This window comes from Dipodomys ordii, unplaced genomic scaffold (genome assembly GCF_000151885.1).
Source record: "Dipodomys ordii isolate 6190 unplaced genomic scaffold, Dord_2.0 Scaffold37, whole genome shotgun sequence".
NCBI classification, from domain to species: Eukaryota; Metazoa; Chordata; class Mammalia; order Rodentia; family Heteromyidae; genus Dipodomys; species Dipodomys ordii.
The window spans coordinates 3,655,180-3,666,132 of record NW_012267253.1 but is presented as its reverse complement, the minus strand read 5'-3'; the positions used below and the strand labels follow the sequence as shown (position 1 = coordinate 3,666,132).

The following is a 10,953-nucleotide window of genomic DNA, read 5'->3' as shown; positions in this document are numbered from 1 at the left end:
GCTGTAGCTCAAGTGGTAGAGTGCTCGCCTTGAGCTGAAGAGCTGAGGGACAGCGCCCAGGCCCAGAGTTCAAGCCCCACGACCAACAAAAAAAAAAAAAAAAAAATAACTGAAGACAAAACTAAACAAAAACAAAAATCACTTGAGGCTGGAGATGTTGGTTCTTGTGGTAAAGTATCTGCCAAGCAAGCACATATGTACCTGAGTTCAAACTCCAAAAAAGTATAGAAAATTCTGGCATGATCCATCGATTGCCACGTATCTTTGTAAATTTACTCACTATTCATGCACTTGCAACGTGCCTGTGAAAACTTCTGGTTAGATTTAAAAAACAAACAAAAAGCTAAGACAAGTCTTTCTAGCTCCATCCTTGGAGAGTAAGAAACTTGTATTCTCCTTTTTTATACATTACCTGCACATAGTAAGAAATGGCGCAAAATGCACGTCTCGATGCCTTAAGTTTAAGTTACCGTGTAGGTCTTTGCACAAAGCCCGGGCATCTGTTCTTGTATTACTAAGGCCAAACCCTCAACAGCCTTAAACAGTCTTAAACAGCTCCTTGGCAGAGGCTTCCAGTTTTCTTCTGGGCCCCCACTCCAAGTGAGCCTTGGAAAGCCCTGCGGGCGGTTTAGGCTCATTTTCCAAGCCCGTATAGGAAGAAAAGGGACTAGGAGGAAGTAAGATTTGGTTGAAAACAAAACACCAAACAAAAAAACCAACAAAAGACCTGCCAACCCGTGGATTAGGGGGCGCCGCAAGTTGCAAGACTCTCCCTCCCGAGCCCCGCCTCGGTCCCGCCCTGGCCCCGCCCCAACTCAGGCCCCGCCCACAACCCCCTGCACCTGACCTCCAGCAGAGCCTCCACCGCGGACTCGGTCCGCACGGCGCTTGCGCAGTTCTTAAGGCGTCTTGACACTGCCCGTTTCTCATTGAGGGAAGAAGGAGCGTTCTCTTTCCAAAAGCCCTCGGCATAGCAAATTTTCCATGATCGTAGAATCGGCTAGGCCACTCTCCTGTCTTGAGCACCCTGTGCTGTGTCCCTGAGTGGCTACACGGAGCAGGTTTTAAACGAGGCTCTCCCTGGGCAGCCCGCGTCCCGGCGCGGGGTCCTTCGCGGAGCCTCGGGGCGCCCTCGGAGGAGGCAGGGTCCTTCTCGGGGCGGTTGCTGGGGTCCAGGCATCATGTACTACAAGTTTAGCGGCTTCACGCAGAAGTTGGCTGGAGCCTGGGCTTCGGACGCGTACAGCCCGCAGGTAGGGGTTGTGCTTTCCTGCTCGGACAGGAGGGATGGCAGCTCGGGCCTCCGGACCGGGCCGGGCCGGCGCGGCCGGCGCCGGGAGAGGCTCCTGCCCGCGGGCGGCTCCGGGTCCGAGCCGCGTCGGCTGCGGGGGTCGCGAGGCCCCGCGTCCCGTGTCTGCCGCTAGGCGGAGGGGCCCGGCGCAGAGGTTCGGCCTGGTGCCCTGCAGGGGTCAAGGTGACCCCCGGGGTCGCTGCTTGTGTGCGCTGGGAGGCGGGAGAAGCCGGCAGGGCCGGGAGTGTCCCTTCGCCCTCTGAGTTGGAGGCTCGGCTCTTCCCCTCCTGCCGAGGAAGGCTAGCTCTTGGCCTTCTCCACAACCCTCTTGCCACCGCCGCCCCGCTCCGTCTCAGCAGCCTCACCCCAGCACGGGGTCCTCGAGGGCGGTCGGTGCCGGGCCGAGGAGCGGCCTGCGGAGGCTGGGCACGGGAAGCCACGGCTGCGCGCACTTCCACGTCTCAGCCGTGAAGGGCCCATGGAGTTGCCGTTTCCATCCTGCACGTTGTAACGAGGCAGTGTTTTTAGAGTCTCATACACATTTGGGTGGTTCAGGCACTGACTTTGCGGCTTTTAATCTATTCTGAGCTCAGTTGCATCCATCCAGCATTCTTGACAAGTGCTTGGTTCTGGATAAGCGATAGCTATTCTCCAGAATCAGAGGCTGCGAAAAGGCGACATTCATTCCTCATCCTCCTAGAGTAGTGTGAGAAGAAGGGTCGGTGAAACACAGTTAGAAAGCTTTGCCTACAATAGTAACAGACCCGTAGGCTATAAAGGTTATTGTTGCCTCTACCCCTCCCCCCCCGCCATTTTTTCTACTGAGAGACAGTACAGCCTGCTCAATGAAAAGATGTTTAAAAATGTGATTTCTGCCAGGCGCCGGTGGCTCACGCCTGTAGTGCTAGCTACTCAGGAAGCTGAGATCTGAGGATCGCGGTTCAAAGCCAGCCTAGGCAGGAAAGGCCGTGAAACTCTTATCTCCAATAAACCACCAGAAAACCGGAAGTGGCGCTGTGGTTCAAGTGGTAGAGCGCTAGCCTTGAGCTGAAGAGCTGAGGCCCAGAGTTCAAGGCCCACGACCGATCAAAAAAAATAAAAATGTGACTTCAGTCTAAGGTTCGATATGCTACTGGTTAGGATAAGGAGGGAAAGTTTCCTGGGGTGAGAGGAGGCCATGGGAAGCAAATGTCTACGGTTTATCATTACTGGGCTTGTGATACGTCGTATCTGGTAAAGCTGGATTTATGAATAACACACTTAATAGGGAGAGCTCCGTGTGTTCGTTCCATAGATAGGAGGTAGTGGATTCTGGTGGAGAGATCATCTAGGAAGTATTTAGAGAACAAATGTCCATGTTTCAGTTGAAGAAAATTGATTCAAAGAACAGTCCAGTATTAGAAGAGTAATGAGTTGCAAGGAAGGAATTGCCAGTAATGTTCCAGTGGTTTCTTTTTTTTTTCCTTTTTTTTTTTTTTTTTGTCGGTCGTGGGGCTTGAACTCTGGGCCTGTGCGCTGTACCTGCACTCTTCAGCTCAAACCAGCGCTCTACCTCTTGAGCCACAGTGCCACTTCCTCCAGTGGTTTCTTTTGTAGAATATGTGGGCAAGTGGCCCTTTCTATCTTAGCTACTTCTAAAAGGTGTAGCTTTTAGTGCTTGGGTCTTAAGTGTTGCTGTTTAAATTTTGACAGCTATATGATCTACACTGTGAACTCCTAGGAACTTCCCTCTACCCACTCTGCCTGTCCACTTGCCTAATTATGACTTTTGACTTTGTAGATAATATTGCCAATTTTTGAACCTCATGTAAATGGAACCACACAGTATGTGCGGTGTATTTTTAATATATTTTTGAGGTTTTATGTTACATGACTGAGTATCACATGGATATATCACAGGTTGTTTTTTTTTCGGTAGTGATGGGAGCAGTTCATTTAATAGAGCTTTAGCATAATCTGAACTTTGTTGCCTAAAAAGGAAAAAGTGACATTTCAAAAAAAAAAACAAAAAAAAATTGATACAGAAATAAAGCTAGCACCCAGAGCAGAGATGATCACAAATGCATTTGATATAGGTAGGGTTTTCAGATTCTGGCATCTCTTGAATTGTAGAATTTGAAGTTCTTAAAAACTCCTCCTAAACCCTGACCCCTCACCCCTTGTATTACTCAGGATTGAATGCTGTCCCACTGTGCTACTTCCCCAGGTAAATTAAAGAGTTCTTGAGTCATGGCCCAGGGATAGGGTGCCTGCCTAGCAAGCCGGAGACCCTGACTACAAACCTTAGAGCCAGGAAAAAAGAACAGGAGAAGCAGCAGTGAGCGATAGGCTTGTAGATTTCAGAGTGATTTGGATAGCACGCATCAGGGGCTCTGATTTTGGTAATTAGGATTACTCTAACTTTTCCTTTCTTGGAGACACGAGCACACTGTAGTAGTTGGAAAGGGTGCATTTTCCTTACCTGTGTCCAGTGCCACAAATAAATTGAGGCCAATAATTACATGAAAAATGATTAATATTTTAACATCATTAGTCATTAGGGAAAAGCACATAAAAACCACAGTGAGATACCACTTCACATCTGCCAGAATACTTATAATCAAATGGCAGACAGAACCAGATAGCACATTGATGGAGAGAATGAAAAATGGTTTGGCTACTTTGATACATAATTTGGTGGCTTCTCCTCCCCCCTTTCCTCTTTTATTTCATTTCTTTCAGTTGTTTATGACATTCTGCATATATCAGGCTGACCTCACACCCCTGATCCTCCCATCTTTGCTTCCATCGACTGAGATTACAAGTATATGCCACTGTACCTGGCCAGTTTGGTAGATTTTGCTATATGACATATCAGTTCTCCTAATTAAGATAGCAAAAGATAGTCTAGGTAAAGAGAATTGAGAGTAAAGTGGAGAAGGGAGCTGGGGGGAAATCACTGAGTAGATAAGCTTAGATACGGAGGTCGGAGGTAGATCATAAAGGGTTTAGGTTGGTTGGTCTCCATTTTGGGAGAAGTGAAACAGTTGCAATAGTTTGCCCTCTTGTCCATTTGAAAGATGTTGAAGATAAGTAAGATGGACTCCAAGATGATGGGAAAGGAGGGTGGTGATGTTTTACACAGAGAAGGAGCTTCCAGATAGGCGTATGAGTGGATTCTGGACATGCCAAGTATGAAGTGTCAGAGAGATATAGAAGGGAGAATATCCAGCTTGCAGTTAGGAATGAATGGAGTCATTGAAACTAGTTTGTAGTCCTAAATTAGAATGAAAGGGTGTAGCGGTTTCTAACATTTAAATTTTTGAGGTAATTCTCTTAGTTTTTTACCTTCCTACTCAAACCTAAATAGTAGAATATGAAGAAAATGTTGGGCCAGTCAGCTTTTGGGGAAATAATTTGCTTTTCTCCTTTAAAAATTATGAGCAGGGACTGGGAAAGTGGCTCAGTGGTAGAGCACTTACCTTGCATGCTCAAGGCCCTGGGTTCTATTCCTCAGCACCACATAAGAAAAAAGCCGGAAGTGGCGCTGTGGCTCAAGTGGTAGAATGCTAGCCTTGGGCTGAAGATCTGAGGGACAGTGCCCAGGCCCAGAGTTCAGGCCCCACGACCGGACCTCCCCCCCAAAAAAAAAATTATGAGCAGTTAGCGGGGCTGGGAAGGTGGCTCAGTGGTAGAGCACTTGCCTTGCATGCCTGAGGCCCTGGGTTTGATTCCTCAGCACCACATAAGAAAAAAGCTGGAAGTGGTGCTGTGGCTCAAGTGGTAGAGCGCTAGCCTTGAGCTGATGAGCTAAGGGACAACGCTCAGGCCCAGAGTTCAGGCCCCATGACCGGACCCCCCCCAAAAAAAAATATGAGCAGGTAGGAACTGGAGGTATAGCTCAATCAGTGGTACAGCATTTGCCTATCATTGAGACCCTCTGTTCAATCCCCAGCTTCACAAAGGGTAAATAAAAAACCCACAGTAACTCCCACCCCCTTTGATTTCCCACTCAAGGTATTTGCTTGCTAGGTGGTTGCTCTATCACTTTAGTCAGACCCCCAGCCCTTTTTGCTTTTGTAATTTTTCAGGTAGAGCCCTGAAGTTATGCCAAGGCCAGCCTGCCTTTGATCTTCCTATCTATGCTTCCCACTTGGCTGGGATAACAAGTGTGCAGCACCATGCTCAGTTATTGGTTGAGATTGGGTCTCTGGATGTTTTTACCCATGCTGACCATGACGCATGATTCTCCCAGACTCTCCCTTTTCAGTAGCCAGGGTTACAGGCATGAGCCATCTCACCTGGCTTTTTTTTTTTTTTAAGGCAATTTAAATGGACTGGGAAAAACTAGCCTAAATAGCCCTTCATTAGTTTTGGAGGTATGAATTTTCACCTTTTCGAAAAGAAATTTGTTGGGCTGGGTATAGTGGTACATAAGTAGAAAGATGAGGTCTGTCAGACAAAATGTGAGACCCTATCTGAAAAATAGGGCTGGGGGTATGGCTCAAAGAATAGCATGCCTGCCTAGCGGTCATGGGGCCTTGGATTCAAACACAATACCACCAGAAACCAAAATAGTCAAACAAAAAAGAACCTGTCTCGTCTGCTCTCACCTCCTTAGTACTACCTCATCCCTAAACAGCTACTAATCAGTCTAGTTTCTGTTCCCTATTCTGGGCTTGCTTTGAATGGAATCATAAAAGATGTGGCCATAGCATGTTTTCAGGACTTGCCCATACGGTAACATATCAGTACTCCTCCCACTTTTTGTGTGCTGGTCCTGAGACTTGAACTGAGGTGCTGTTCTTTAGCTTTTTGCTAAAGACCAGCGCTCTACCTCTTGAGCTACAGCTCCCCTTGCTGGTTTTTTTTTTGCTGGTTAGTTGGAGAGAAGAATTTCATGGAATTTCCTACCTGCCCTGGCTTTCAACCACAGCCCTCAGACCTTAGCCTCCTGAGTAACTAGGACAGGGGTGAGCCACAGGTACCAGGGCCACTTACTTTTATTGTATATGTATTTAACTTATGAGTTTATTAAGGCTTGAAAGGTCAGTTATTTTATAGTTTCCTTTTGGCTTTTAATTTTCTGGTCCTAAAAGACCAGGTTTTTTCCCCCTTATCATAGTCTCATAATATTTCTTTTTCTTTTCTTTTTTTTTTTTTTTGGGGTCCGGTCGTGGGGCCTGAACTCTGGGCCTGGGCGCTGTCCCTCAGCTCTTCAGCTCAAGGCTAGCGCTCTACCACTTGAGCCACAGCGCCACTTCTGGCTTTTTTCTTTTTGCTTATGTGGTGCTGAGGAATCGAACCCAGGGCCTCAGGCATGCAAGGCAAGCGCTCTACCACTGAGCCAACTTCCCAGCTCCTCTCATAATATTTCTTTACGATGTGTCTGGAAGTTTTGGAAGTCCACTGTGGGGTGAGGCGTTCCATATTAATTCATTAGCTTAAGCCAGAGGAGAAAAGAGACAGCTACAGGTTCAAAGAGACTCCTAAGTGTTTTACTGGTATGATATGAAAGTAGACCCAGGTGGTATTCTGAAGGCTCAGAACAGGCTTCTCATCTTGCATGGTTTGCTGTGCATTGCAGGGTTTGAGAGAGTTCTTCTTTCCCTTGTGTAGTTGCATGGCACTGCCACTGCTCTAGACAGCCTGCTCCTTGCAAGATTTGCTTGGATACCCAGACATGCTTTGAACTCTGCTTTCCTTTTCTCCTCAGGGATTAAAGCCTGTGGGCTCCACAGAAGCACCTCCTATCATATTTGCCACACCGACTAAGCTGACCTCCAGTTCCACTGTTTATGATTATGCTGGGAAGAACAAAGTTCCAGAGCTGCAGAAGTTTTTCCAGGTGAGGGAAGACATTTGGGAGAGAAACCTGTGAAAGGAAAAGGTTTAAAAATCTCTTCTGAAGCTGAATTTTAGACTGGTCTACTACCCAACCTTCATTTTCTTTATGTAGAATTCTCTTGATTTTAGTTTCAGCCATACATAAACGAATAGGAAATTTCCTAGATAATGCTGATGACAGCCAGCAGGGCGGTTAGGGCCTTATCACAATGTTAAGTGTACACAGGCTTTTGTATTGCATATATATCAGTTCCTGTCACCTAATTTATATTTGTGCTTGTGACATGCAGTGTCTTTTGGTAACAAGTTTTCTTCTAATTACTTTTTCTTGCTTGACATTAAAATTCACTGAGCTGTTGATAGGAGTTACCAGAGGTCCTCTTGGGTAGCTGTGCTAATCAACAGATAGAAGACAGAATTGAAATTTCAAATGTTATTAATCTACGTAGAGATAATTGAAACTCTGTGACCTAGCTGTGTCTCATGTGCTACGGGACTGGCAGAGCCCGCTGCCATTGCAACGGATCGCTGTCTCCTGAGAATGTCATTTCAGGTCCATTCTGGAGATAGTGTTCCTCTGGTCTGATTGCCTTGATCCCCTTTTATCTACTAAGTAAGATTTAAGAGGACTGTGAACTCTTGAGAGCTTTTGGAGACTAAGCAAAATATAATGGATTAAATATCTATGGAGTCTATTTACCAAATGGGGCTTTAACTATTTGATGGAAAGAAGGAAGCTGATTATTTTCTTGAGCTTATTAATTGTTCTGGTGTGTTATGACTTTGTCAGAAACCAAGCTAAATGCGGAAGTACTTGGAGAGCATTTCTTTTTCTCCTTTCTTCCTTTTGTGTATTTGCATATGTGTGTGTCCATGTGTTGGGTGTCCATGTGTGCATGCAGTGTGTGTGCATGCATGTGATTCTGGGATTTGAACTTAGGGCCAGCTGTTTGCTATGCAAGTGTTTCAGTATTTGAGCTGTATTCACAGCCCTTTTTGCTTTTGTTTTTAGATAGACTCTTTTCTTTTACTCAGGACTGGTCCCAGTCTTCTATACTACTTGGGGTTATAGCTGTGTACTACCACATTTAGTGTCTTTATTGAGATGGACTCTAACTTATGCCTAGGCTAGCTTCAAACCAAGATTCTTTTGATCTCTGGATTATAGGTGTAAGTCACTGTACCTAGCACCATTTTTGGTATCTGGTGGTATCTTTGCCTTTTTTTTTAAAAAAAAAAATCTCCAGTGTGCCTTGGGATTTGGGATTTGTTGCATGATGTTGCCTCAGATTGATTTGGAGAATGGCTTAGGATCTACCAGCTTTAGCTGCATTTTTAAGGAAATAGACCATTATTTTAGTCAGCACTCTGATGCAGTAGAGCTTTTCCACTCTGTTTATGGATCAATTTCACAGTAGATACATGTGAACTCTTATGACCTATACCCTTGTTAATTCTCATTCATTCAGAAATCTGATGGTGTGCCTATCCACCTGAAAAGAGGCCTGCCTGACCAGATGCTCTACCGGACCACTATGGCGCTGACTGTGGGCGGCACCATCTACTGCCTAATTGCCCTCTACATGGCTTCTCAGCCCAGAAACAAGTGAGCTCTGCTGCAGACAACAGTTTGGTTTTGGCATAGACCCTTTGAAACTTCAGTTTTCATTGTTTGTTTTTCTGAAAAATCATTTTGTTTCATTGTTTCCTCTTGGATGGCCTCCTTAACATTTTTGCAAAACAAAGAGAAAGATATGAGCAGTATTTTGGTTTGTTTATGAAATGTATATGGCCTGTCAGATGTCAGAGCTCATTTGACAGTTAAACTATTGTGCTGTGAGTTTGGGCTCCTGATTTCCCTGGAGAGTCTGGATGAAGGTGAAACACAGGATCATTAGTGTCAGTCTATGCTGAGGTCCTCAGGGACCTAGAGAGTTTTTTTGTTTTTTGGGGGGGTAGGGGTCCAGTCGTGGTGCCTGAACTCTGGTCCTGGGCCTCAGCGCCACTTTCGGCTTTTTTCTTTTTGCTTATGTGGTGCTGAGGAATCGAACCCAGGGCCTCATGCATGCAAGGCAAGCGCTCTACCACTGAGCCACCTTCCCAGCCCCTAGAGAGTGTTTTTTAAAGCATGGAATGCACAAGTCTTTCTGGATTTGGATGTGACTGAGGAAGGAAGACAAGCCAAGGCCAGGCGCTTGAAATAAGGGGCTCAGGTCAGTGGCACCTTGGGGGATTTTTCCATCTTGCAGCAAAATGTTAATAGAAATTATTTGCAGCTTGCCTGTGTTTGTTTCAAAGGGTTATTTGCCCCAGCCCAGATCATGTTATGTCTGTGTTCCCATGGGAACAGCACACCTGTTAGTGCTGCGCTGCACACTGGCTCATTTTGTGAATGTGGCCGTGCCACAGATCTTCCTCTACCATTTAAACACGTTATTGTTCTAAATTATGGTTTATTTGACTGTGGAATAAATACATGTGTAAAAATTCAAGTGTGAAGTTCTTTTCAGTTTGATCATCTTTCAAAATAATTGCTGAATACTAGAGTTTAGTAAACCTGAAATACCTGTGAATTTTCTTTTTATTTAGCCACCACATAATCTTTATGAAGTAGTTTTTCAGTCAAATAATAGATGTCTCCTGGCTGGTTAAATGGCTCTTTATAAGAAACTTTGCAGCCAGGCACTGGTGGCTCATGCCTGTAATCCTAGCTATTCAGGAGGCTGAGATCTGAGGATCGAGGTTCAAAGCCAGCCCTGGCAGGAAAGTCCGTGAGATTCTTATCTCCAGTAAACCACTGGAAAACTGGAAGTGGTGCTGTAGCTCAAGTGGTAGAGAGCTCACCTTGAGCTGAAGAGCGCAGGGACAGCGCCCAAACCCAGAGTTCAAGCCCCACAACCGACAAGAAAAAGAAAAGAAACTTTGCTTTTTTGGGAACTGTATCTGCATGCACAGTTTACTTCACACACTAGTGTCCTATGTTTTCATAACTGCTGGGAAAGTAAGGTAATGGTCAGCAGTGACTCCTACTTGGATAAGAGATGGTGTTTGAGCCAGATGTGGCACAGGCAGACACCTGTGCACTAGGGAGGATCAGCAGGAGAACCAGGAATTCAGACCAGCTTGGGCCTACACGGTGGGCTCTTGTCTCACACCTGCACTCTCCAAAAGAAAAAAAAAAGGGTGTTTGAAAATACACAATAGCATTTTCACAGGTTAGGAAGCTTGTTTTTGTACAAATCTAAGCTTTATATTCTTTTTTGGGGTTTGCTTTCTGGGTTTTTTGTTTTGTTTTTGGTGTTACCAGAGTTTGAACTTAGGGCTTTAGTGTTTACTACACAGGCTGCCTAATACTTGAACCAAGCCCTTTTATTAGGTTTTGAATAGGGTATTGCTTTTTCTCTGGGCAGACCTGGACTGGGCTTCTCCTATTACTGCTTCCCACATAGCTGGGATGATAGATGTAGGCTGACTGTGGGAGGTACCTGATTGCCTACTACATGACTTCCCAGAAACAAGTGAGCTCTGCTGTAGAGAATGGTTTGGTTTTGGCATAGACTCTTTGAAAGTTCCATTTTCATTGTTAATTTCTTTTTCTTTTTTTTTTGTTGGTCGTGGGGCTTGAACTCTGGGATTGGGCGCTGTCCTTGTGCTCTTCAGCTCAAGGTGAGCACTCTACCGCTTGAGCCACAGCACCACTTTTGGTTTTCTAGTGGTTTATTGGCCATAAGAGTCTCACCGGGGACTGGGAAGGTGGCTCAGTGGTAGAGCGCTTGCCTTGCATGCATGAGGCCCTGGGTTCCATTCCTCAGCACCACATAAGCAGAAAAAAAAAG

The 10,953-nt window shown here is 45.6% G+C and overlaps 1 protein-coding gene across 1 annotated transcript; it reads left to right on the top strand.

Annotated features, from left to right (window-relative positions):
• The first annotated feature begins 1,122 nt into the window (after positions 1-1,122).
• Positions 1,123-8,881, top strand: LOC105986822 (cytochrome c oxidase subunit 7A-related protein, mitochondrial). The gene is made up of 3 exons (XM_013017918.1): positions 1,123-1,253; positions 6,987-7,118; positions 8,587-8,881. Exons 1-3 carry the CDS (start codon positions 1,182-1,184, stop codon positions 8,725-8,727), a joined length of 345 nt encoding a protein of 114 aa, XP_012873372.1. The 5' UTR covers positions 1,123-1,181; the 3' UTR covers positions 8,728-8,881.
• Positions 8,882-10,953: the final 2,072 nt, after the last annotated feature.

Excerpts from the sequence above, each read along its gene's own strand:
- LOC105986822 (XM_013017918.1), top strand. The coding sequence starts at position 1,182 with ATGTACTACAAGTTTAGCGGCTTCACGCAGAAGTTGGCTGGAGCCTGG. Across the intron at positions 1,254-6,986 it reads CGGACGCGTACAGCCCGCAG|GGATTAAAGCCTGTGGGCTC; the intron begins GTAGGGGTTGTG and ends TTTTCTCCTCAG. Across the intron at positions 7,119-8,586 it reads AGCTGCAGAAGTTTTTCCAG|AAATCTGATGGTGTGCCTAT; the intron begins GTGAGGGAAGAC and ends TCATTCATTCAG.